At 43.8% G+C, this 21,462-nt stretch overlaps 1 protein-coding gene across 1 annotated transcript in view; it reads right to left on the reverse strand.

Annotated features, from left to right (window-relative positions):
• Positions 1-8,902: 8,902 nt before the first annotated feature.
• sik2b (salt-inducible kinase 2b) overlaps positions 8,903-21,462 on the reverse strand; it is a 47,714-nt gene continuing 35,154 nt past the window's right edge. Inside the window, exons 8-15 of the mRNA XM_030440904.1 lie at positions 20,387-20,539; positions 19,801-19,959; positions 18,039-18,270; positions 17,654-17,947; positions 15,409-15,566; positions 14,519-14,632; positions 14,228-14,316; positions 8,903-13,929 (exon numbers count right to left, since the gene is read on the reverse strand). Coding sequence (XP_030296764.1) covers positions 13,296-13,929; positions 14,228-14,316; positions 14,519-14,632; positions 15,409-15,566; positions 17,654-17,947; positions 18,039-18,270; positions 19,801-19,959; positions 20,387-20,539 — 1,833 coding nt within the window. The 3' untranslated portion in view covers positions 8,903-13,295. The remainder of the gene's footprint in view (positions 13,930-14,227; positions 14,317-14,518; positions 14,633-15,408; positions 15,567-17,653; positions 17,948-18,038; positions 18,271-19,800; positions 19,960-20,386; positions 20,540-21,462) is intronic.

Below are 21,462 nucleotides of genomic sequence, written 5' to 3' on the forward strand. Positions count from 1 at the left end.
CATATATATAAACACACACATATATATATATATGTATATTTATTTATGTGTATATTTATTTATGTGTCTGTGTGTGTTTGCTAGGATGGTTACATTTCCCAGATTCTCTATGAGTAGAGTTGAAGTATCAGTTAAGTGTGCCTGAAGGCGTAAAAATCGATTAGTATGAAAGCAGATGAACCTTCAGTTAGGGGAGACGTATTATCCTCATTTTCAGGTTCATCATTTTAATTATATAAAAATAGGAGTAAATGCATTAGAGCTCAAAAAACAGATCAGTTTTCTCATACTACTCCCCCCTACTGAACACCCAGTCTGCTCTGATTGGTCAGCTCGCACACACCTTGGCCAGCACAGATAACAGAGCAATTCAATTTTTCAATTTTTACCAGCCAAAGGAGCCAAAATTATGGAAATGTGTGACATAGTGACTGGTGTGATGTCCCGAAGCCCCAGAATTAAAGGCAGGGCTACTCACGAGGCGTTTCAGGAGCACTGATTCCTGTGCGAGAGAGGAGCTTCTGTTGGAACTTTCAAGATCTTTTACATGCACAAGAATCTTTATAACACACTGAAGGAATGGAAAAAACGACAGCGTGATGGCTCTCCTCTCCTTTCTGGCAAATACTTTGCTACAAATGATGGAGTACAAATAGACCTAGAAAATTACTCACCCCCTTTTTGTCACTATTTGTACACAAAGGCACCTTTGGTATGTGGACTCACATTTATTCCATTCTGTTTTTGGCAAAACTGCTCAAGCTTCGTCAAGCTTCACGGTGACCATGAGTGCACTACTATTTTTAAGTGCTGCCAAAAATGCTGGTTTGGCTTGAGGTCTGACTCTGCCACTGTAGGACTTAACATTGTTGTTTTGAAGCCATTTCTGTGTAGCTTTGGCTTGATGTTTGCCCTCTTTTTCTTGCTGGAAAATAAATCCAGCCAATCACTGTTGTCTAGCAGACTGCAGCAGGTTTTCCTCGAGGACTTCTCAAGTCTTTTACTGCATCCAATTTCTCCTCAATCTTCACAAGCCTTCCAGGACCTGCTGCAGAGAAGCATCCCCATAGCAGGATGACGCCACCCCCAGGCTTCATGATGGGGATGATGTGTTATTCTGACGCTGTGCTTTCAGCAGACAGTGCAAGAAAGGCTTGTTGTTCGAAGTCGTTCTGTGTCAACAACAGGCCTAATTATATCCTCTGCGACCTCAAGTCCAAGAATGGTGATAGCTCTTTGTGGGCTGCAACAATATCTTTTAAGCATAAAGTTGAGATTCTCAGCCTGCAAATGACTCAAGAAAATGTGGGATTCATTTCACATGTTTCTGGGCTCGGCTCTAACCTGGCAGCCAGCTGCTGCGGAGATGAAAGCGTAGGTCCACGGGGCTGTTTTGGCCACAGGGAACCATGCAGAGCAGGGCAGGATCTGCAGCTGACACCTGCCCTCACCCTGACTACTGCTGGGGAGAGGAACGCTGCATAATAAGGGTTGGGCTGGGAGAGCTTATTTGTCTTTCTCAAGCAAGTTAAGTTTGAACGTATGAAAAACATGTTTACATCCCTTTCTGATGAAGTTGTTCAAGGTCTTCAATCCATGTTAGCACGGCAAAACAGAGCTGTACTTCGTTTTCTGCTGAGCACATCTCAGACGCACCGTCGTTTTCGGTGATTCCAAATGAGCAATCAGCAGAGGATTAGGGCAATAAATTACATGGCAGAGATCTTTATGAGACTCTCAACCTTCTTTTTTTAATCTCCTCAATTCTCCCATCAGCCCTACTCAGAGCTGTGTGCCCTCCCAATCCTCCGCCCGACCCTTTGACTTGTATACCCCATCACCAGAGCACATAATGCACACACACTGCGATGCACAGGTTGGAGTAGCTGTGGTGTGTCAGCACATTCTGCTACAGTGAGACCACCTCAGAGAGCTATTTAGAATATAGCAGCTTCAAGGCAGGATGAGCGTTTCAAGTAATGGTGCGAAGGAGGAGGAGGGTTGATGGTAGACGGACGGAACATACCGTACGTGCAAATGCGTTACATTGAGTTCCTTGTAATAAGTCCTCAGAAGATGCTAATTAATATTGTGCATAAATAAGACTATACAACTTCATTACATTTTTAGCAGCAGTTTACTGTTAAAAACATTGGGCCTCATTCACCAATATCTTCTTAAGAATCTTCTTAGATTCTTTCTTAAGTTGTTCTTAAGAGGTTCCTTAAGAAAACCCTACGTCAGATTCACCAACTCAACTCGTTCGTAAGCCTCAGAATTGTTCGCAGCTGTGTTCTTACATTGATGAAAGCCACAGGAGCAATATATATGCCATTGATTTGCGGGCCTTGGATGGAGAAATGCCACATATAAATAGGGTGGGGGGGGGTTACTAATTGATGGCATGTTTCCAATTTACTTGATTTATCTTAAATCATTGGCACATTTAATTTATTTTAGAATTTAAATTCTTTGTAAATTACCAAAAATATTAAATAAATGAATAGATATGACAGAATTATCACTTCAATACTGCATTTTATTGAACTACACAAGAAAAGAAAACACAACCATGCCAACATTTCGGCACTGAAATGTGCGTAAGAGTACTCCTGAGAGTTTGTAGGGTTTGTTCTTGCCTAAGAAAAAATCCTAGATAAGAAAAAATTCATGAATGCCACAATCTTCGTAAAATCTTCGTAAGTGGGACTTAAGAACAAATTTGTTCGTAAGAACGGTTCATGAATGAGGCCCATTGTATCTAGTGTCAAATGTTCAGTTCCAAAAATGTTCCTCCAGAAAGTGTTTAGGAGCATGTTTCAGGCCGTTTGGAGTTGATTGGTATCCATTTCTCATGAAACTTTTTCAGAACTTTCACATAGCTGGACTTTAGGTTAGGATTGGTTTAGAGGCAGGCCTGCAAAGTGAATGGGATGGATCAGAGGTGACATTTGACTGTCAGATGTTCAAATTCCCCAAATATTCCTCCAGAAAGTGTTTAGGAGTGCGTTTTATGCCATTTAGAGTTGATTGGTATTGCACATAATTGGACTTAGTCTATTGTTACCTATTTGTAGTGACACTTTTTTGAAAGTTTTGACATAGTTGTACTTAGGGTTGGGTTAGAGGCAGGCCTGCACAGTGAACGGGATGGATCAGAGGTGAAATTCTCTGTCAAAATCTATTGATATTATTCTGACCTTTTACCATATGTCAAATCAATTCCTTCGTAGGTTAGCTCATCATTGTATTTTCATCTTCTTCCTGATGCCTTACTCTATCACAGGTATCCATTTGTTTACATTCCACTGCAGCAATGTGGAGAAATCTCACCTCAGAATCACCTCCAAAATGAATGAACTCTATTTACAGTACTCTGAGCTTTGACCTAAGACAGTGGTTCTCAACCGGTGGGGCCCGCCCCCCTGGGGGGGCGCGGACACTCTCCTGGGGGGCCCCCCCAAAGCTGGTTCATTGCAGTTGGGGCCCCTCCCCCCCCCTAAGATATTCTTGAAAAATAGAAGTTCCACCAAAATCCAATAAAAAGGTGTGCCTCATTCAACTAGTAACCAACGACATTGTGGCATTGATTTTGAGTCAGTGGGTCAAATGACCTAGAAGCTATTGAATAAGACGTGTCCCTACGCAAAGTGAATGGATCAGCAGTGAAATTTGACAGTGTTAAAGTTAAATTGAAAAAAATTGCCAATGTTTTCTGGAGAAACTGAGACTTTTCTTTGAAATATTCATGAAAACTAGAAATTCAAGCAAAATCCAATAAAAAGCTATCGATCATTTTTATTTTGAGCGTCACAACCCATGCACAATGACTTGTTTGACAGTAATAGGTTGAGCCACTTGTTCCGAAAAAATTGGGCAAGTCTTGAAGAGCCACAAGATTGACATCATTTTACTGTTTTATTCAAGTTAGCCAGATGCTACACCGGAAGCAAGGCTGTAGGGCCTCTCTCTAGGCCACACAACTTGGATGATTCTTATAACCAGGAAGTCGAACTCTTCTGGCTTCATGCGCCGCTGAGCAGCTTTAATGGGAATCAACGGGGCTCCGCCTCCAATGCTGTGTCCAGATTGTAATGTAATGCCCTCGGTTAACTGAGTTTACCAGCTAACATCAACCACAGTTGGCAGCAGTTAGTGGTTGCTCTGGTGATATGCTGACCCCTATTTGATTGGAGTGTGAATTTGACAGGTGGCCAATGTTACATTTTGCAGGTTTAACTGTTAACAAGTGCATCATATATGTATTCATAAAGTGTATTAATGTATTAATATAGTGACTTGAAATGACCTTATTACCTATTAACTAACCCTTATTACAAGGACCTTCGTATAAAGTGTTAACCCATACTTTACATGAAGAGCTGTCTTTTTAAGATGGTGATCTCGACGCAGGAGGAACATGCCAGCCTTTGAAAAGATCTTTTTCCTATATCCTAAAATCTTCATTAAAGCACGATTACTCGAGGTCAAGGGCTAATCCTCCCCCCCCCTCTAAATCCACTGGAGTTCATGAGGCGGTAATGAAACAGCAGCAACCTATTTCTTTCTATTTAGATCCTGTTATTTGGGGGGATTTTCAGCAGCCAGAGCCCTTGACAGTGCTGAGAGCCCTGACGTCAATGCAGCTGCCTCCCAGGACTGTGTCATTTATAATGAAAGGAGTCAAGCAAAGCCCCCACGCAGCACAGCACAGCACACACACACAGGTTGTGAGGTCAGATGCTCTCAGGGTGACAAATGACAAACATCAGTCGGGAAGAAGAAGAGCGTTGGCCCACTCATTTTCCTTAAGTCACCTTGTCACTTCGACCCCCCCCCCCCCCCCTCATTCTGTCATCATTCAGCGATGCAGCACGGGGTTTATAGACTGTACAAACTTTCTCCTCTAGATCATATCACAGCGAACATGATCGCTCCAGCCCAGTTTGTGACTCTCGGCTTGGCTGGAACATCCAGCCCCAGAGCCTGCAGGAGCTTGATTTTTTCCAGGCACTACTGGGTCATCTGTACCGGGATTTCTGACTCTGTCCATCTGGTGGCCAGCGTGCGTTCAGCGTGGACTCGGAGACAAGGGACTGAAGGTGAATAATGGGGGACACGAGTGCAGCGTGACCTTCAACGGAGAGTTAATTTCATAGAGGAAAATCTTTTGTTTCAGTGGCAGCATTTACGTCAGACTCACCTGCTACAAAGCCTGCGTGCTGCACTGTGCATTGCAGCTTATTAAGGATTCTTGTGTGCATTTATTGTACAGTGAATATTGCTGAAAAGGTTTAGCTTGCTTAACAAAAAAGTTCATTTAATCTCCTCTGCATTCGAGCATTTGCCCCCCCCCCCCCTTTTTTTCTTTTGCAGCCCTAGTTCTGAACAGTGCTGTGATCTCCTGCTCCAAAAGACGCAGTAGGAAGTTGTCATCCACCCTCCTCCTGTTGTCATGGCAACCATTGATGTCATTACAGTATACTTTGGCCTGATGAGTGAATAGGCCTCTGATATTGTGATATTTTATTGAAGAAGAAGAAGATTACCGCCGCTGCCTGTCCTCGTATCAGCTTTCTTTTCTCTGTCTGTCTCTTCCCCCAAGAATGTCTGTGACAGGCAGTCTGCTGAAGGTCTCAATAGCAGACAATGGCGCTGAATGCATACTATAAATAACTGCGTTTAGCTGGAAAAATGCCGCCGTCTTGCAGGGAAATATGCTACAAGGTTGCTTTTCTTTTAAATGCAGAACTTAAGTGTGTCAAAAATACCCTTTATGTCTTATCTTCCAGGAGGTGTTGAGCAGGGAGGAGTGGGAGATTTATTAATTTTTAAATGTATTTTCCAGCAGGGCTCATGGGTGGATCCCATCTAAAGCCACTGTCTCGCAGCCCTTTTTCACAGAGTCGAACGAACTTTGCATCAAAAGGCAACAGATGCAAAATGTGAGGCAGCGTCGGCTGAAATCTGATCGGTATCACGGGAGGGTGGGTGGGGGGAGTTTTTAATATGGGCACGGCTGAGTGTGAGCCATCCCGTGTTTCAGACTTATCAGTTCACATCAGCTGCACCAACAGTGTGTCGCGTGCACGGTCTGATCCCATGAAAAGAAGTGAGACCCTGGTTTCCATGAACCCCCCCTCGCCCCCCACAACCACCACCACCACCGCCTACCTCTGGTGGTGTATTAGTGGGATTAGCTGTTCTCTGTCTGAGTGGGCTGATTGGATTGACGTGTTCTCTCTACATGATCCTTTCCACACAAGAAGGACAAACCTCTGCTCGCTGAGGGGTCCTTTCATTTCTTTGTAGCATATTTTTGCTCTGACTGTATTTACAGAGATCTGCAGTCTTCTTCCCAGCCGGGGTCAGAGCTCGACGCGAGACACATGAACTCTACTATCAGAGAAGGTGTTTGAGTTTCACATAGTTTGATAAATATTGACAAGAGATTGGCCTGGATACGGACTGAATGTGGTATCATATCAGCCACTGGTCAGAGCTCCAGTTCTTATCAGTGGTGATGAATTATTCAGTCCCTCCTCCTGTCTCGGTTAAACGCCGAGTATAAAAGAGTTGTGCAAAGCGCTGCGGTGGCTCACATCTGGCTGTGCAAGAGAGAAGCTGAGCGTAAATTTGAAGTTGAAGTGTGATTCTTTGTCCTTTTGTCACAGAGAAGGGATGAATTTGAACGTGCAGATGCTGCACGTTGCCTCGTGTCTGTCTCTGGGATCTCTGTTTTTTCATTTTATTGTTCGCTCTTTTTAGTTTCAGCTGGATGGACTGACGGACAGTGGTGTGTTCAGAGCCCTTACTGAAGAAATAGTAGCAATGCCACACTATAAAACATGCTTAAATGCAAGTAAAAAAACCCTCCATTCAAAATGCTCCATGGCCAAAATGTATGTAACATGTCAAAAGTAAACGCTCATTTGATGATGTTTGTTCCACAGTAAAATGATTAGTCTTGCACTTTTGTTTTTCATTTTTTCATTTTCCAATGTTAAAGAAATTGAGAAAAAAAGAAAAGAAAGGATCTGTCGTTTAATCAGGATCTGCACCAAAGGTTAATGTGGTCTATTCTGGGCTGAGGCCCATCCTCCATCCACATTTCGTGGAAGTCTGTTGAGTAGTTTTATTTTTGTGTAATCCAGCTGACAAACCAACCAACAAATGGACACGGATGAAAACATAACCCCATTTGGTGGAGGCAAAAAGAAAAAAAAGAAGGCTGGATGAGAGATCTAGAGAGCTGCAGCTTCAAACATTAAAGAAAAGGGCAGTTTGCTAAATTAGTATTATGAAAGATTTAAGCAAAAAACAGGTTGGAATGTTCACACTGCATTGGCAGGTTTTGTCACTTTTTTTGCCTCTTGCTGAAATACTGAATCAAAGGAATGTTAATTTGTGCGTGCAAACCTTTTTGGTACTTCTCCTGGACTGCCCTTGAGTTCCTCCTGTTCACGGTCGTCTATTTTGGTGGTTTTGTTAATTTGATTAATTGCGTGTTGGTTTGGGAACATGCACGACCAAAGCAGAACAGAAATTATCGACACAGGTGCGGCTTTGCTACCTGTCTTGCAAAGGAACCCTGTGCAGAAATTTGCATGGTGAGTGTTCCTCGTCCAATTTTTGTTTAACCAAATTACCGCAAACAGCTGCTCAAGTTTTGCCCTGGGGCAGGTTGATCTCGCTCCGGGTGGGGCCACAGCAGCACTGGACCTTCACGGGCTGAATTTGATGTGGTTTTGTGGTTATTTACTGTACACACATTAAAAGTCACCAGAATAAAGGTAATTACAAGGTTACAAGGTACATGTTTTGTCATATTTTTAAAACCCAAGAGTTTAAAAAGTGAAACTATGTTGGGTGTCCTTTGTGCAACACCTATTTTAGAAACTGGAGTGTTGATGATGGATTAAGGAGTCTCAGTCTGGGAAATGAAGCTGCTCTGTAGTCTGGTGGAATGGCAGTGCTGTTCTTTAATCCAGCATAAGGACTGAGTGGAGGGCAGTAGATGTGGCATTCCCTGCATACTGGTGAGGGTCTAATCATTTGTCTAATACTAACCTGTGGCCTGGTGTGTGGCCCCCTCTGATGTAGAAAAATCCTAGATTCACTCCGATCTGTGATTGCAGAAATCTCTGATGCATATCTCAAATCTTGGGCGAACAAACTGAAACTGTGTGCATGGCAGCACACCACTAGAAGCGTATGGGAAAATTTGTTTTATCAACTCTTTGTGATCTGACTCGACAGAGCGAGGCCTTGCCAGTGATTTCAATGTGGTGTAGACGCTCCTGTGGCTGGGCTGGATGTTTCTGAATATTTACTTTGTGTACGCTCTTTGACAGCACATTTCTTTCTGTCTCGCTCGTCGATGATGTCAGACATCACACAAGGTCGATTGTGAGTTTACCGCCTCAGGGTGATTCTGCCCAGGTAAGCTTCCATTCACTGTCTGCTGAACAGGTACTTATTCTTTTGTCCCGAATGTCCTGAACTACGCATCTGTCATCTCCTTATTATCTCTACCAACAAATGTTTTTGTCTGCATGAGCGGATATAAATATTTAAGCGATGTAACAGAACTTGTCCTGTGGCTCCTGCTGGATTGACCGCCCTCGGGAGATTTAGTTCTGGTTGAAATGATTTCAGGTTCAGCTGTGACTCAACAGTTTACAGTAAGCACTTGCCGTCATTTCATTTTTCCAGGCCATTAACCCGGGCCTACGCCACGCAACCCCGGGGTGCGATCAGTCGGCTGCAGTTTGTAGTTACAGGACAATCGGATTTGTGTGGAGAAGAGAGCAGAGTGTGTGGTAGAAAATGCTCAAGTGTCAGCAACGGTAAATAAGTATTAAACTATTGCCACAACACACAAAAGAAAACAGCCACAACATTTTTTTATGTTCAATAAACCTTTTTTTAATCTCAACAGCAAGTTAGCTTATGTGTGGTCAACATCAATGAAGGTAAATATAAAACTGGATTTCTATTGATAGATTGATGTTTTTTGTTTTTATCAGCAGGAGGTGAAATTATGGTACTCGGAAACACGTCCACTAGAATCTTCATGACTTTAGTCTTCAACTAGAGAAATATTGCTATAATACTTTTAAATGGCATACACTGATTGACCAACATGAGAGAGAGAGAGAAAAAAAGAAGCAGGGCAGAGAAGCTGATAAAAGAAGCTCCAAAACTCCACACGGTGGGTCGTACAGGGAAACTTCTGAGGGACTTTGGTTTTGTACCTTTGTAAAACCTGGCTCTACTTGAAGAAAAGAAACAAAAAATATTGAAAAGTAATCATAATAAAATAAACAATAAAAAGGGTCCAACCAGAAATAATGACGCTATTCAAAATTCAGATTGAAAAAAGTAAAAGGCACACTGAACACTTTTCACGTTCAACACAAAATTCACCTCGGTGCGACTCGAGCGTGCACTGAAGATTCTCTACACCTCTAATTTGAACAAAGAAAGTGTTACTGTCTCTTGGATTAAAACCAACAATCAGATAAAGTGTTACTGTGTCTGGTCTTTCTTTGAAAGAAACATTTGTTTTGTGTCCATTATTGGTGGGGGGAAGAGCGCGAGGAGAAAAGGTGTTTCCTACAGATTACCGTTTGTTTCATCTGCCAGGAAACAGCAGAGCAATACAAACCTTTTCCACCTCCTCCTCCTCTCTCGCTACGTCTCTCTTTCCCCCTCGCTGTCAAAGTGCCCCAGTATTCAACTTCCACAGATCATCTTGTAGCTGTTCTACATGACCACTGACTAGATGAAAGAAAACTATCATCGAAATACTCACTTTAAGGTGAAATCCAACCTTTAATACTCTCAAACCCCAGAATTGTAATTTTTTTTTTCTACTTCACATCCTTCTCTGTCTGAAGGACATTTACAACACAACTCATGGACTGGGTGTGACTAATTCCTGTCAATAAACTGTGGGTGTATTGACCATGTAGTTTGTAAAATTTTAGGGCGGAACTATTAAGGCGGCCACAAGACCTGTTTTGCAACATGTCTTGTGGCTGCAGTGCACTTTGGCCTTTTGATGCCATTGTTGCTGGAGTTATTAGTATGTCTGTTAAATGTCAGAGCTAAGTGGTGACGTACTAAGCGTTTACTCTGAGATCCTGAGGGGGCGGACATTAAAAACTTGGTTCTTGATGTGTTCAATGCCAGAAGTGACTGATTGTTTAGTTCATAAAATGTCGTAACATTTTGACAAATGCTCATCATAGTTTCTAAAAGTTGAGAGTGGCGTCTTCAAATTTCTTCTTTTGTCTGACCAACTCGTCCAAAACCCAAAGACTCTTTATTTGCCGTCATAAATGACAAAGAAATTTGTTAAATCCTTAAAGGGTAACTCTGCCAATTTTACACATTCAGGTGTTCACAGTTCTTGAGGAGTACTACTACATATGTGTTAAAGTAGTTTAAAGGCTTTTGTGCATTTAATCTGATAAACTACCTCCAGTGACATCACTCACTGGCTAGGTTGCATTGTGGGTAATGTAGGCTCCAGGCTTTGGAAAGCAGTCCATTGGTCAAATTAAAAAGAAATGATCAAAATCGGTACAAGAGGACCAGAGATATCATCTTTAATTTTACACGTATTCTTCTTCCTTTACAAAACCTGGCGTCTACATTACCCACCATGCAATTTATCCACTGAGTGAAATCACTGGAGGCAATTTATCAGATTACATGCTGGAACCCCAAAAAGGCTTTTTTTCACATATGCAGTAGTACTCCTCAAGAACAGGGAACACATAAATGTGTGAAAGTGGTGGCGTTACCCTTTAACTTTAAGAAGCTGGAAACACAAATATGACATTTTTACTGACTAAAACGATTAATCAGTTATCAAAATGAATCAACTGATTGGCCTAACTGTTGTAGCTCAAGAGTAAATGCAAATTGCGATGAGCATAATTCACTAAACAACAAATTGATCAATCAAGACAATAAATGGCAGATAATTTGGTGTTAAAAGAATTTAAAGTTGGATTTTTCCTTGAAGTCTTGCACAAGACTGTAACCACAGTTGGTCCATATTTATCGATTCATCATTTAAGAGACCACCTGTGAACTCCAAGATAGATCTACCGGGCCAAGTCTAAACACAGAGCGCCAGTTTATAAACACTCCTGGAGTTGAACCCTCGACCGCTGATGGACACACTGATGGCAGATAGTCCAGTCCAATAATCTCATCTCAACCCTCTGATGTTCGCTGTCCTGTTATTCCAATCAGAAGCAGTTTTTTTTTCCCAAATCATCATCATAATGTCAGAGAAGTTACATCTGTGCGCTTCAAGTAGATTTGAACACAGTCTGAGTGCTGTAAAAGAAAAAAACATCTCTCGTCTTGCTGGCGGCTTGCTGTCAGACAAAGAGCGGATCCTATTGTCAAAAATCCAGCGTCAGGTGACTGACGCCCGGCTGGTCTTCGTCTCACAGCAGCCCCCAACGTCAGAGAGGAAACATTCTTTCATGGAAATCTAATGCAGGGAATCTTTAAGGGATGGTTTCATTATTATTATTATAAACACGGTTCATCGATAAAACAACAACAGAGGCATGACTGGAGCATCGAGGATGTAAACCAGAATTAATCTAGAAGCTACAGCTGTGCACTGAGGGAAAAGCACAGTTTGTGTTATCTTGAAAGGAGACGTCAATACAGTGTTTGTCTTTTTCAGTAATGACGACAAATGATTCGACAAATTTGAAGGATGAATTGTGCAAAAAAAAACATAATCACACTTACACACATATACATACACACTCACACACATATACATACACACACACACACACACACACACACACACACACACACACACACACACACACACACACACTGTATCCAGGCTCGACCCTGCACTTCCAGGGTGAGCGAATGAGAGATTATCTCCTGGTTACATCATCAGCTCAAGTGGTGTCACTGCTGACGACTCAGAGGTCCCTGGGAACCAATCAGAGTTGGCTGTACAGGTGAGGCTTCCATTCGTAATCCCTCCACATCAAGGATTAATATTGCTTCAGTATTGCCACAAAAATAGAATAATATCAACTGTCTAACACCGCTACGTCTCAACCAAACACACGTTAATTACATCAGCCCTCATTTATCAGGCAAACGCATGACCCACAATTCAATTGTTAAACAGACGCAAGGCCATTTCTCCAGCAAAAACTGGTAATTATCCTCATCTTATTGAGTATAATGAAGCCTGGCGTGTGTGCGCAATCGGGTGGAAAGGTGGAATAGCAGTTCAGTAGTGTAAGAAATAAATCAGGATCAGTAGTTAAAAGTCACAAAAAAAAAAGTAGACAAAAAAAAAGCTATTATTTATGTCACAAAGCTTACATAAAGGCCTGCAGCTACAGATTTGCATTTATTATTTTCATTATTCAACTAAAATAATAGCTTGGAGAGTTTAGCACTGTTAGAAGCACAAATGTAGCTCAACAAATGGTGCATAGTCACCAATCTGGTGCTTCACTCAGCATGTTATGGGTGTTTTCTTGGAGGAATACTGTAAATATTAGTGTTGAAAACTACGCTTGTTAGCCTTAGCGCTCTCATTAGTGTGAAAAATAATTTCCACAAAAGTGAACAAAAATACTTTTAACATTTGAATTTGTGGAGATATCCATGGTACCGTGATAAATGAGGGCCATTTTCTGTTGTTCAGTTGTCTTTTAACTACTGAAATAAAAAAAAGCACAAAAGTGTTTTTAAGAACCAGTCTGTTGTTGTTGATGTCGTCCTATTTTAAATACAAAAAGCACTGCCAGCCACTCTCCTGTTGGTTGCCTGTCAGTCAGTCCTAAATTAGTTCACTTCCAACCATTTTCTAGGTGAAATGCTGCACTCCAGGATGTGCAGCATCCTCCCCCCTCCCGCGGGCTGCACGGCGCAGTCCTTACAGGTGCCACAACGTCTGTGACAGCAGCGGCTTCACCAAGTCAGCAGGGCCAGGCTCACATTATGCCACATTTTGGACCTGTTGCTGCCTCACAGAGCTGATGAGAACAGAGGATGAGAGGGAGTAAGGGAGGTAGGCTAAGGGAGGGTTTTGGTAGAAAGGTTGTCTTGAGGTTCGTCACAACTAAGAAATGAAGTTTGTATTAGTCGTACAAAAATTAACACTTCTCCGTCCCTGTTGCTACGCTTGTGGCCTCCCCTTATATTTCCACTCTCTCTGCTCTTAGTGCTGTGTGGGTTATCATTGCTTAATACTGCTTTCTGTTAACCCTCCTCAGCTGGCTTTAGTTGACCAGTACGAAGCCATGCTGGGAGTCCACGGTCTCCATCATCTCACTGTCAAGGAGTGAGCTCTGCAGATCAGGCAGACCCAGACCGTCTGACTGCCCCGGACCAGCCAAAACCCCGGCCATAGCTCTGGCCTCAGCCTCTCCCGGAGCAGGCGGGGGCAGCAAGTTAGGGTCCAGCGTGAACTCGTACTGCTCTGGGTGGAGAGCCTCGGTGGAAGGTCCCAGGAGCTGCTGCTCACAGCTTGCAGGGTAGCTGAAGCCCAGGCCGCTGGCAGAGGCTTCATGAGGCTGGAGCTGGTGGTGGAGGTGAGATCCAGGGGGCAGGTGTTGGGTGTAGTGGTGGTGGCTCATGTAGGGATCATAAAGCAGGCCCTCGCCCGGTTCCATCAAAGGACTCAGGCTGTGTGGGTGGCTGAATGGAGGCGAGGCCTGAGGACTGCCTTGCTGCTGAGGCTGAGGCTGGTGGGCGGCTGACATGGGGGGGCCCTGAGGGGAGCTTTGGGACGCCGCCGGGTCCAGAGCAGGGCTGCCTGTCGGGTAGGAGCCTTCAGCTATCTGCATCTGGTTGAAGTAGGTCTGCAGCCCCATGCCCTGTGACTGCTGCAGGTACATCCTCTTCTGGTGCAGTCTGTGAGGAGAGCAGCAGAGCCCACTTAGCTCAAGACAACACTTTGAATCAACACAATTGAGAAGAGAGAGCTTGGAAAACCAATGCAGAAGCACTGAATTTTAAAGCATATAAAATGAAAATGGAATTGTTGAAAACAAGGTGTTTCCTGCATTTGTGGGATTGATTATAGACTATTGATATAGCCGCATTCCCACATTCATATTTTTTACAAACAATCACAGCTAAATAAAGAGAAAAACACAGAAAAGATTGTGTGAATAAAGAATGAGGAGCAGACATGTAAAGCATGGTTTACCTGTGTTCCTGCAGCTGTTGCTCTAAACTTCGAGGAGTCTCCTTACAGAAAAGTTGGCAGCTAGCAGGACTGTTAGCCAAGACGTTGGCCTTTTGGGCAGAAGAGAGATCGGGACTGATGACTGTTGTACAGGATAACCATTACCATGGTAACAGGCTACAAACCGTTTCACAATCCTTACATTTCCAAATGATATCACTGAATGTTACACAAAGACGGATCTGTATGTATATCATTAATGTGTATAAATCAGTTTATGTGTTTTTGAGTGTAGTTGGTGTGTGACTGTACCTGTAGTCTATGAGTGAGGTATTGTGTCTCCAAACTCTGTCTGCGGGACAGCAGAGGTGGATGCGGCCCACCTTGGTATAAAGCTAGGCCCTCCTGCTGCTTGGAAGCCTCGCCCTTCAATTAAAAAACATACAGCATTAGAACAAGCGACTTAATGCTTGCGTATCCCAGATGCCCTCTCCTGTCGGTTAATGAAGTTGTGTCAGGGTCTGGGTGCTTCATCGTGTGGTCTAACTGGATTATCTATGCTGTCTCCTGCCCAAATGCCTGTGCGGTGACTGATCAGCCAGATGCCTTTCTCTAAATGGCATGTACCACAGGGATTACACAGTAGTTAAATGAAATGAAAGCAAATTAAAAGGATGATGGGGCCTGAGCATCATAACCAACAAAGAGCTGCGTTATTGCATTATGAGAGATGGACAAAAGGAAAACAACTAGATCTTGTCTGCCTCTACAATTAATTTTGTTTGTGTTTTTCTTTTCCACAGGAAACCTTTTGGCTCTGCCCTCAAATGGTCCCCTCACACTGTGAGTGAGTGTATTATTTTGTGTATATGTGTGCCTGTTTTTGTGTGTGATTGCAGCTTGGGCCTATTGAGTGCCAGTCACTACTATGGTTAAGTCTGACTGACTTCAACAATGGCTGCATTCACTTTGGCCTAGGTTCCAGGCTCCAGGCCCCAGGGGGACGGGAGACGGTAAACAAGCCACTGTTGGCTGCCTCTTGCAGGGTTACACAACAGCCTGGGTGCCCTTTTTTTTCTCTGGCCAATATGGGGTGAGGATAGTAGAGGGGACCGAGGCTGAGAACGGGTTTGGGAAGAGAAAGCTCTTGAATGGGTCTGAGTGAAGGGTGTGTGTTTGTGTGATCATGCAGTACGGCTGACCTCCAGGAGGTTGTGCAAGTGGTGCTGTGGTCCCAGGGGGCCCATGGCGGCCCCTTCCCCGGAGCCCATCTGCTCCACCAGCATCTGGACTTTGTTCAGCTCCAGGATGCCTTTGGTCCTCGCCAGGTTCTGGAGGTGCTGCCGAAACGCGACCAGACCTGAGAGCACAAATCCAAACGTTGCTAAAGTCAGTATTGATTCTCAGCAGCTGATTGATAGAATCACTTCACTGTCAGAGAGCCAGGCTCAATCCTCATCGCTCCTACTGTCAATGCGACTGGATGTACGTCATGAGCGGCTGTGGGTGGGTTTGTACATGTGACTATATCCGTGTATGCGTGTGTGATAAGACCCATCCAGTGGTGACGAGCTGTGGCTGTGAACGACAGGTCCTGACTCACAGTGATGGTGGGAGTTATTTAAAACGAGAGTCAGCAGTCTGACGCAAAAGAATCCACCGCATCAACACTCTCCAAAGAGGATTACGAAAAGAAAAATATATAAATAACTGCAAATACCAACTGGGAGTACACAGTGCAGACTGTCAATGTAGAGCTAGGGAAGTAACACACATTTTTAAGCTATAATTATAGTTTCAACTTAGGGAGTGCACAGGTGATTCACAAGCTGCGAGCACAGAGTAATGTAGCCGTAAAGGAGAGGTAGATAGGTTGGTTAATATTCCCTCTTATTTTTTGGGTTGAGTAAAATTCTTCATGCCGCAGACTGAAACTTTGAAAAGAGGAAGAAGATAGAGTACAAGCTGTACAGAGGGAGAAGGAAAAAAAGAGATGGATAGAGAGAGAGAAGGGGGAAGAGGGACAGGTATGTGGGCTGAAACCTTCAAATATCTGTCTGTGATTCATAACATGAATCATCACCCTTGTAGTCGTCACAGGGACTGGAGAGGATGAGAGAAGGAAGGAGAGAGGAGAAAGAGACAGGGGGGGATGGGTGTGAAAAAGAGGAGGGGGGAGCAAATGACAGAGTGGGAATGAGGCACTTTATCCGGAAGGCAGTATACATATATATGTGTGAGGGAGCAGCTGCGGCAGGGGTGTTGCGTCTGTGTCATGAGAATCAATGCTCTTCCTCTTGACTGGTGCTCTTGTGCTCCGCGGATCCCGGAGCCTTAGACATATGCGCTGTGACACTTGAGACATCAGACTCTCTGCAGCTCGCAGTGATGGAGCTTAAGGAGACGTGTCGGATCTGGCATTTAATCGACACTTGTGTGTGTCACATAGGTGGTTTCAAAGCTCTTCACTCAACCTGTCTCGTTTGCTTCCACTTCAGACAGTGATTTTCTGTATGTCACAGAGTGGCTTTCAACACCGTCTCTCAAGAGCAGGTCTGAACTTGCTGCATTTAGCTGCATCGATTGTGCGATACAGATTTTGTAGTACTTTTGTTGAAATGTCCCGTGACTGTATTTACTAATGAGTAATGTACCGATTTAGCACTGCACTTCTAAAACCAAAGAGAGTGTTAAAAACTGATCCAGCAGAAACTGAGATGTCGCCTGTTTTATTCTACTCATTCTTCTTCCTTGTCAAAACCTGCTGCCTACATTACACATAATGCAATTTGACTGCCAACGGTTCAGTTGGAGAGTCAGGGGTGTTACTCTGCGTTCATGTAATGTCAGATTTATAAGAAAAACTTTTCTAGTTACCTGTAAGGTTTCATTCCAACATTATTGATGCTGTACTTTAACATGAACAAAGTGTTTCTGTTGTTTACCTGACAATCGTTAAGATGGAGGATAAAATGATACGTTGCTAGAGGACTGATTAGTTGATCAAAAGATAATTATTGGATAATCAATAATCGCTCGATTGTTTCAGTTATCTGGAGAACAATGGATAATGCACAGACTTTGATACATAACACTGGTGCGATTCTACTTTAAAGTGGTTTTTTTAGTCTAATTTGTCCAGTGGTGGGCCCTTAGTCATCTTTCCATTTTTCTTTGCAGTTTATTTCTCACCTCATCCATTTAATTGCACTGAAAATGTCACATATTACAAACAGTAAAACTTCTTATTATGGTGGCAGAATGGCCTTGTGCATATTGAGGTTGAAATGAAGTGCTTGGATCTATCAAGGAAGATACTCAACCAATTATGAAGTCAATGTAGTTTGAGTGCATATGGAGAAGTGGGTGATTTGAGAAAAAGGTCCAAGGAGAAGAATGACTGGAAATGAAGAAAAGGAAAGACAAATTAACATCGGCAGTTCTAACCTTGGGTGAGGGAGGTGTCGGAGGCACGGCGTCCTTCTCTGAAGCTGATCGGGGAGCGGTTGTGCGCCTCTCTGTGCTGTGAAGTCAGGGCGGCCATTGCTGGGTTGGCGGGCCGAGCGCTCATGAAAGGCGCAGCGGTGATGCCAGGGGCAGAGCTGTTGGCCTGCACCACTTCACCGAGAGAGGGGGGATCCTCTAGCAGGCCGAGGTCGCTGTGCATGGAGCCCATGTCGTAGCCCATGTCCGAGTCCACACTACCCATGGAGGGGTTGTGGCCTAGAGCGAATAATTTCCCTGGGGGACAAAATGGTTTTATTCAATTTAATCGGCTTCACCTTTTAATGTGACTGTCTACAGGTGTGTGTTTGATAAGGTGACATCATACCTTGGTTCGAAGTCCCTGGCTGGTTGGTCACCTCAGAGAGGGTGTGTCGCCGCTGACCGAACCGGGCCGTCTGATAGGCCGAGAGCAGGTGGGGTGGATCATCCTCTGTGTCGGGCTCCTCAGTCTCAATACCCTCATCGATCGAGGTCTCCATCATGTTGCTAGGCGATGAGGTGGAGGACTTGCGGAGGACAGTGGGGGGAGGCAGGGGGTCCAGCAGACAGCCATTCACCTGGTCGGGAGGGGCACAAGAAGGAGACACCATACTGAGAATGAGGGCTCCATTAGTTGCTCTCCTCCCTCTGTTTTACCGGTTTTTCTGTTTTTGTGTGTGTTTGTTACAGCATGGAGACAGGCCTGTGTGTGTTGGCCTAGAGGTGGAGGGTGGGGATAAAGGAATGCAGGGCCAGGAAGTGAGCTCTAACTGAAAGTGCTGTGTGAGTGAAACACACACATGCGCACACACACACAGACAAAGATCATCTGCATGAGTGGCTGCAGTAACCGGAAAGCCTGGTGTTGGCCTAGAGAGAGAAACTTTGCCCAATTCCCCATCTGCTTTCTGTAGTGTGCTGGGAGAGGAATGCTGTTACTCAACACACACACACACACACACACACACACACACACACACACACACACACACACACACACACACACACACACACACACACACACACACACACACACACACTAGACTGAGGACAAGAGGGGAAATCAACATTGAGTAATAGACGATGAAATGGGTGGGGGTCATAAGGGGAGAGGATGAGGAAGAGGAGAGAAAGAGAGGAAGAAGAAGCTGAATGGAAAAGAAAAAAGGGAAAAGAACCATAGAGCCAAAAATGAAAAAAGAAAAAAAGGATTTGCCATTGGCTGATGGGTAGGAGGGGTCACAGCAGCGAGATCACTGGAGCAGCACAGCAGCTTCCTGTCCATGTGTGTTCACTCAGCTTCGCATTAGGTCACATCATCATCACCATCATCACAGGACCGCTTACATAACCAGGCTCCATTAACGCAGATAACACACACTCTGTCTCTCTCCCAGCTTACAATTCGAGGAATGAAACTGCATGTGTGTGTGTGTGTGTGTGTGTGTGTGTGTGTGTGTGTGTGTGTAGGCCTGCAGGTGTGTGAGGCCGTCAAACTCAGACCACTGGTGTCTGTGTTCTCAAATAGTCGGTCAGCTTAACAACAGGCCTGGAGGAAAAGGTCGCTGGTTGGCACAGATAAACAGGGAAAGAAGGAGAGCAGAGTGTGTGTGTGTGTGTGTGTGTGTGTGTGTGTGTGTGTGTGTGTGTGTGTGTGTGTGTGTGTGTGTGTGTGTCTATAAGCCGTGCAGGACAGGCAGCTGTCCCGTATGATGTGAGTGCTGGCTGAGTTCTTACATAAGAGAACGAGTCAGCTGCACTCTGGCAGGTCGACAGAGCGTGCCAAAGTTCGAAATCTCAAAGGAGGCACGCACGCACGCCCGCACACGTACACACGCACGCACGCACACGTACACACACACCGTCATTTCTGATTCACAGTGAGAGTATGCTTATCAAAGCGAATCACTGTCAAGCTTATCGGGATCATTTTTCAGGACATACTTGTGCAAGCTGTTAATGACCGTAATAAATACAACCTCCCTAACCGAAAAGCCAGACGCAAGTGAGCCATCGTATGAGAGCAGAGGATGAACACACAAACAAAAAGACACCCACGTCCCCAAAGATTGTACCCGTTTTTTTTATTTTATTGGTTTTGGACCTACTTTGGGAGTGTTGACATCCTCGACTGTGAAATTCTGCTCCAGGGCACACGCATTCTGGGGGAAGGTGAAAGCATCGGAAGAGGCTTGGGGCACAGCGGGGGAACGCAGCAGACGAATGCCCTGCGGGAGCAGACCCACCTGGGCTGAACCACTGGTCGACTGCAGAGAGGGAGGAAAGAGAGGTAGAGTCTTTGACATTACATCAAAAAAGTCTCTCTGAATCAGAGCCAATACTGAACAAAATCTTTGATAATAAAGCAATTAAGACGAAATTGAGCTGCTGTGAATTTGACTTTGTAATCCAAACGAGATACAAAAGCCAGATCCTGGACTGTGGAGGAAATTAAAGAGAAACTGCACAAGAAGAGACAAAAAAAAGAAACCAATGAATAATGTAACTGAGGGAGATGCATTAAGATCAAGGCTGGGTAGGAAAAGAGCAGGTGAAGACAGAACCAGGCTGGTTTAATAAATGAATGAGTCGTGTCTTTCTGTTTGTTCCTGGGTGCAGGTGTGAATAATGGAGCTTTGATCAGGGAACTGTGGATGCTAATCTCAGCGAACCACCTCGTAACCCTGCGGTTACCTTGACCACAGTCTGTTCAGCGATGGTGCTGGGTCGTCGCTGGCGGGCGTCGAGCCGCTGTTCGACGGGGAAGCTGCAGCGATGGGCCTTGAGCCGCTCCACCAGCAGGTAGTAGATAGCAGCAAAGTGGTTGTAGCTTTTGTTCTGCAGAGACTGGAGGATGACAGGCAACACAAATGGTGGTGTCGGTAATTGAAGTTACAACTGGAGCACAGCTGACATAACTGTGACAGGTCTGAATGCACACTGAGATAATTCCATATTTATTTTCCCTCAGTGGAATTACTCAACAGCAGAGTATAGATGTAAAATACGAGAAATGGATATATCAAAAGAAAAGATGGCACACAGAATGTACTGCATATAAATGTTTCTTTTAGGATTAACAGTACACACCATGTGTCTATTAAAATTATGCATGCAATTTCCTGTTCTAATTTTAGAACCATTGCGCTGCAAGAGGTTCCCATCTAAAAATGTGTTTTTAATTCATCATCAGAGTTACAGTATTGTCGTAAATGATAGTTTCAACTTACTTCTGCCAGTTAAATACGAAGAGAACTACGCTTGATTAAAAAAGTATTCCCACAGTAAGTCATAATAATGACATAAAAAGTCAATCATAAAATGAAAAGTCCGAATTATGAGATAAAAAGTCAAAAATATGAGATAATAAATACAAAATAAAAACATTGGAATTGAGATTAAAAAAATCAACCATTACAAAAAGTAAAAATTATGAGGTCATAATTAATCTCATAATCTTGACTTTTTATCTCATACTTACAACATCAGATATCATATCTATTAAGACAAAGTTTTCATTAACTTCTTTCTTTTTACTGCTGGATATCTTTTAATAAGATTTGAATGATCAATGCTTTCAATACAGAATTTTCTTACAGTTTCAGTCATTATGTTGTTTGTTTTGTGATTCATGTGCGACTTAGCTACTGGAATACTGCAATTGCCCTTTGGGATGAATAGAGCACATATATTTTATTGGGGGGAAAAGGGAACATGTCATAGAAGATACTTGTAACTTTCTCCCACTGGCTCATCCAGTCGGCAACAAT

Source organism: Sparus aurata, chromosome 2 (assembly GCF_900880675.1).
Source record: "Sparus aurata chromosome 2, fSpaAur1.1, whole genome shotgun sequence".
Classification (NCBI taxonomy): Eukaryota; Metazoa; Chordata; class Actinopteri; order Spariformes; family Sparidae; genus Sparus; species Sparus aurata.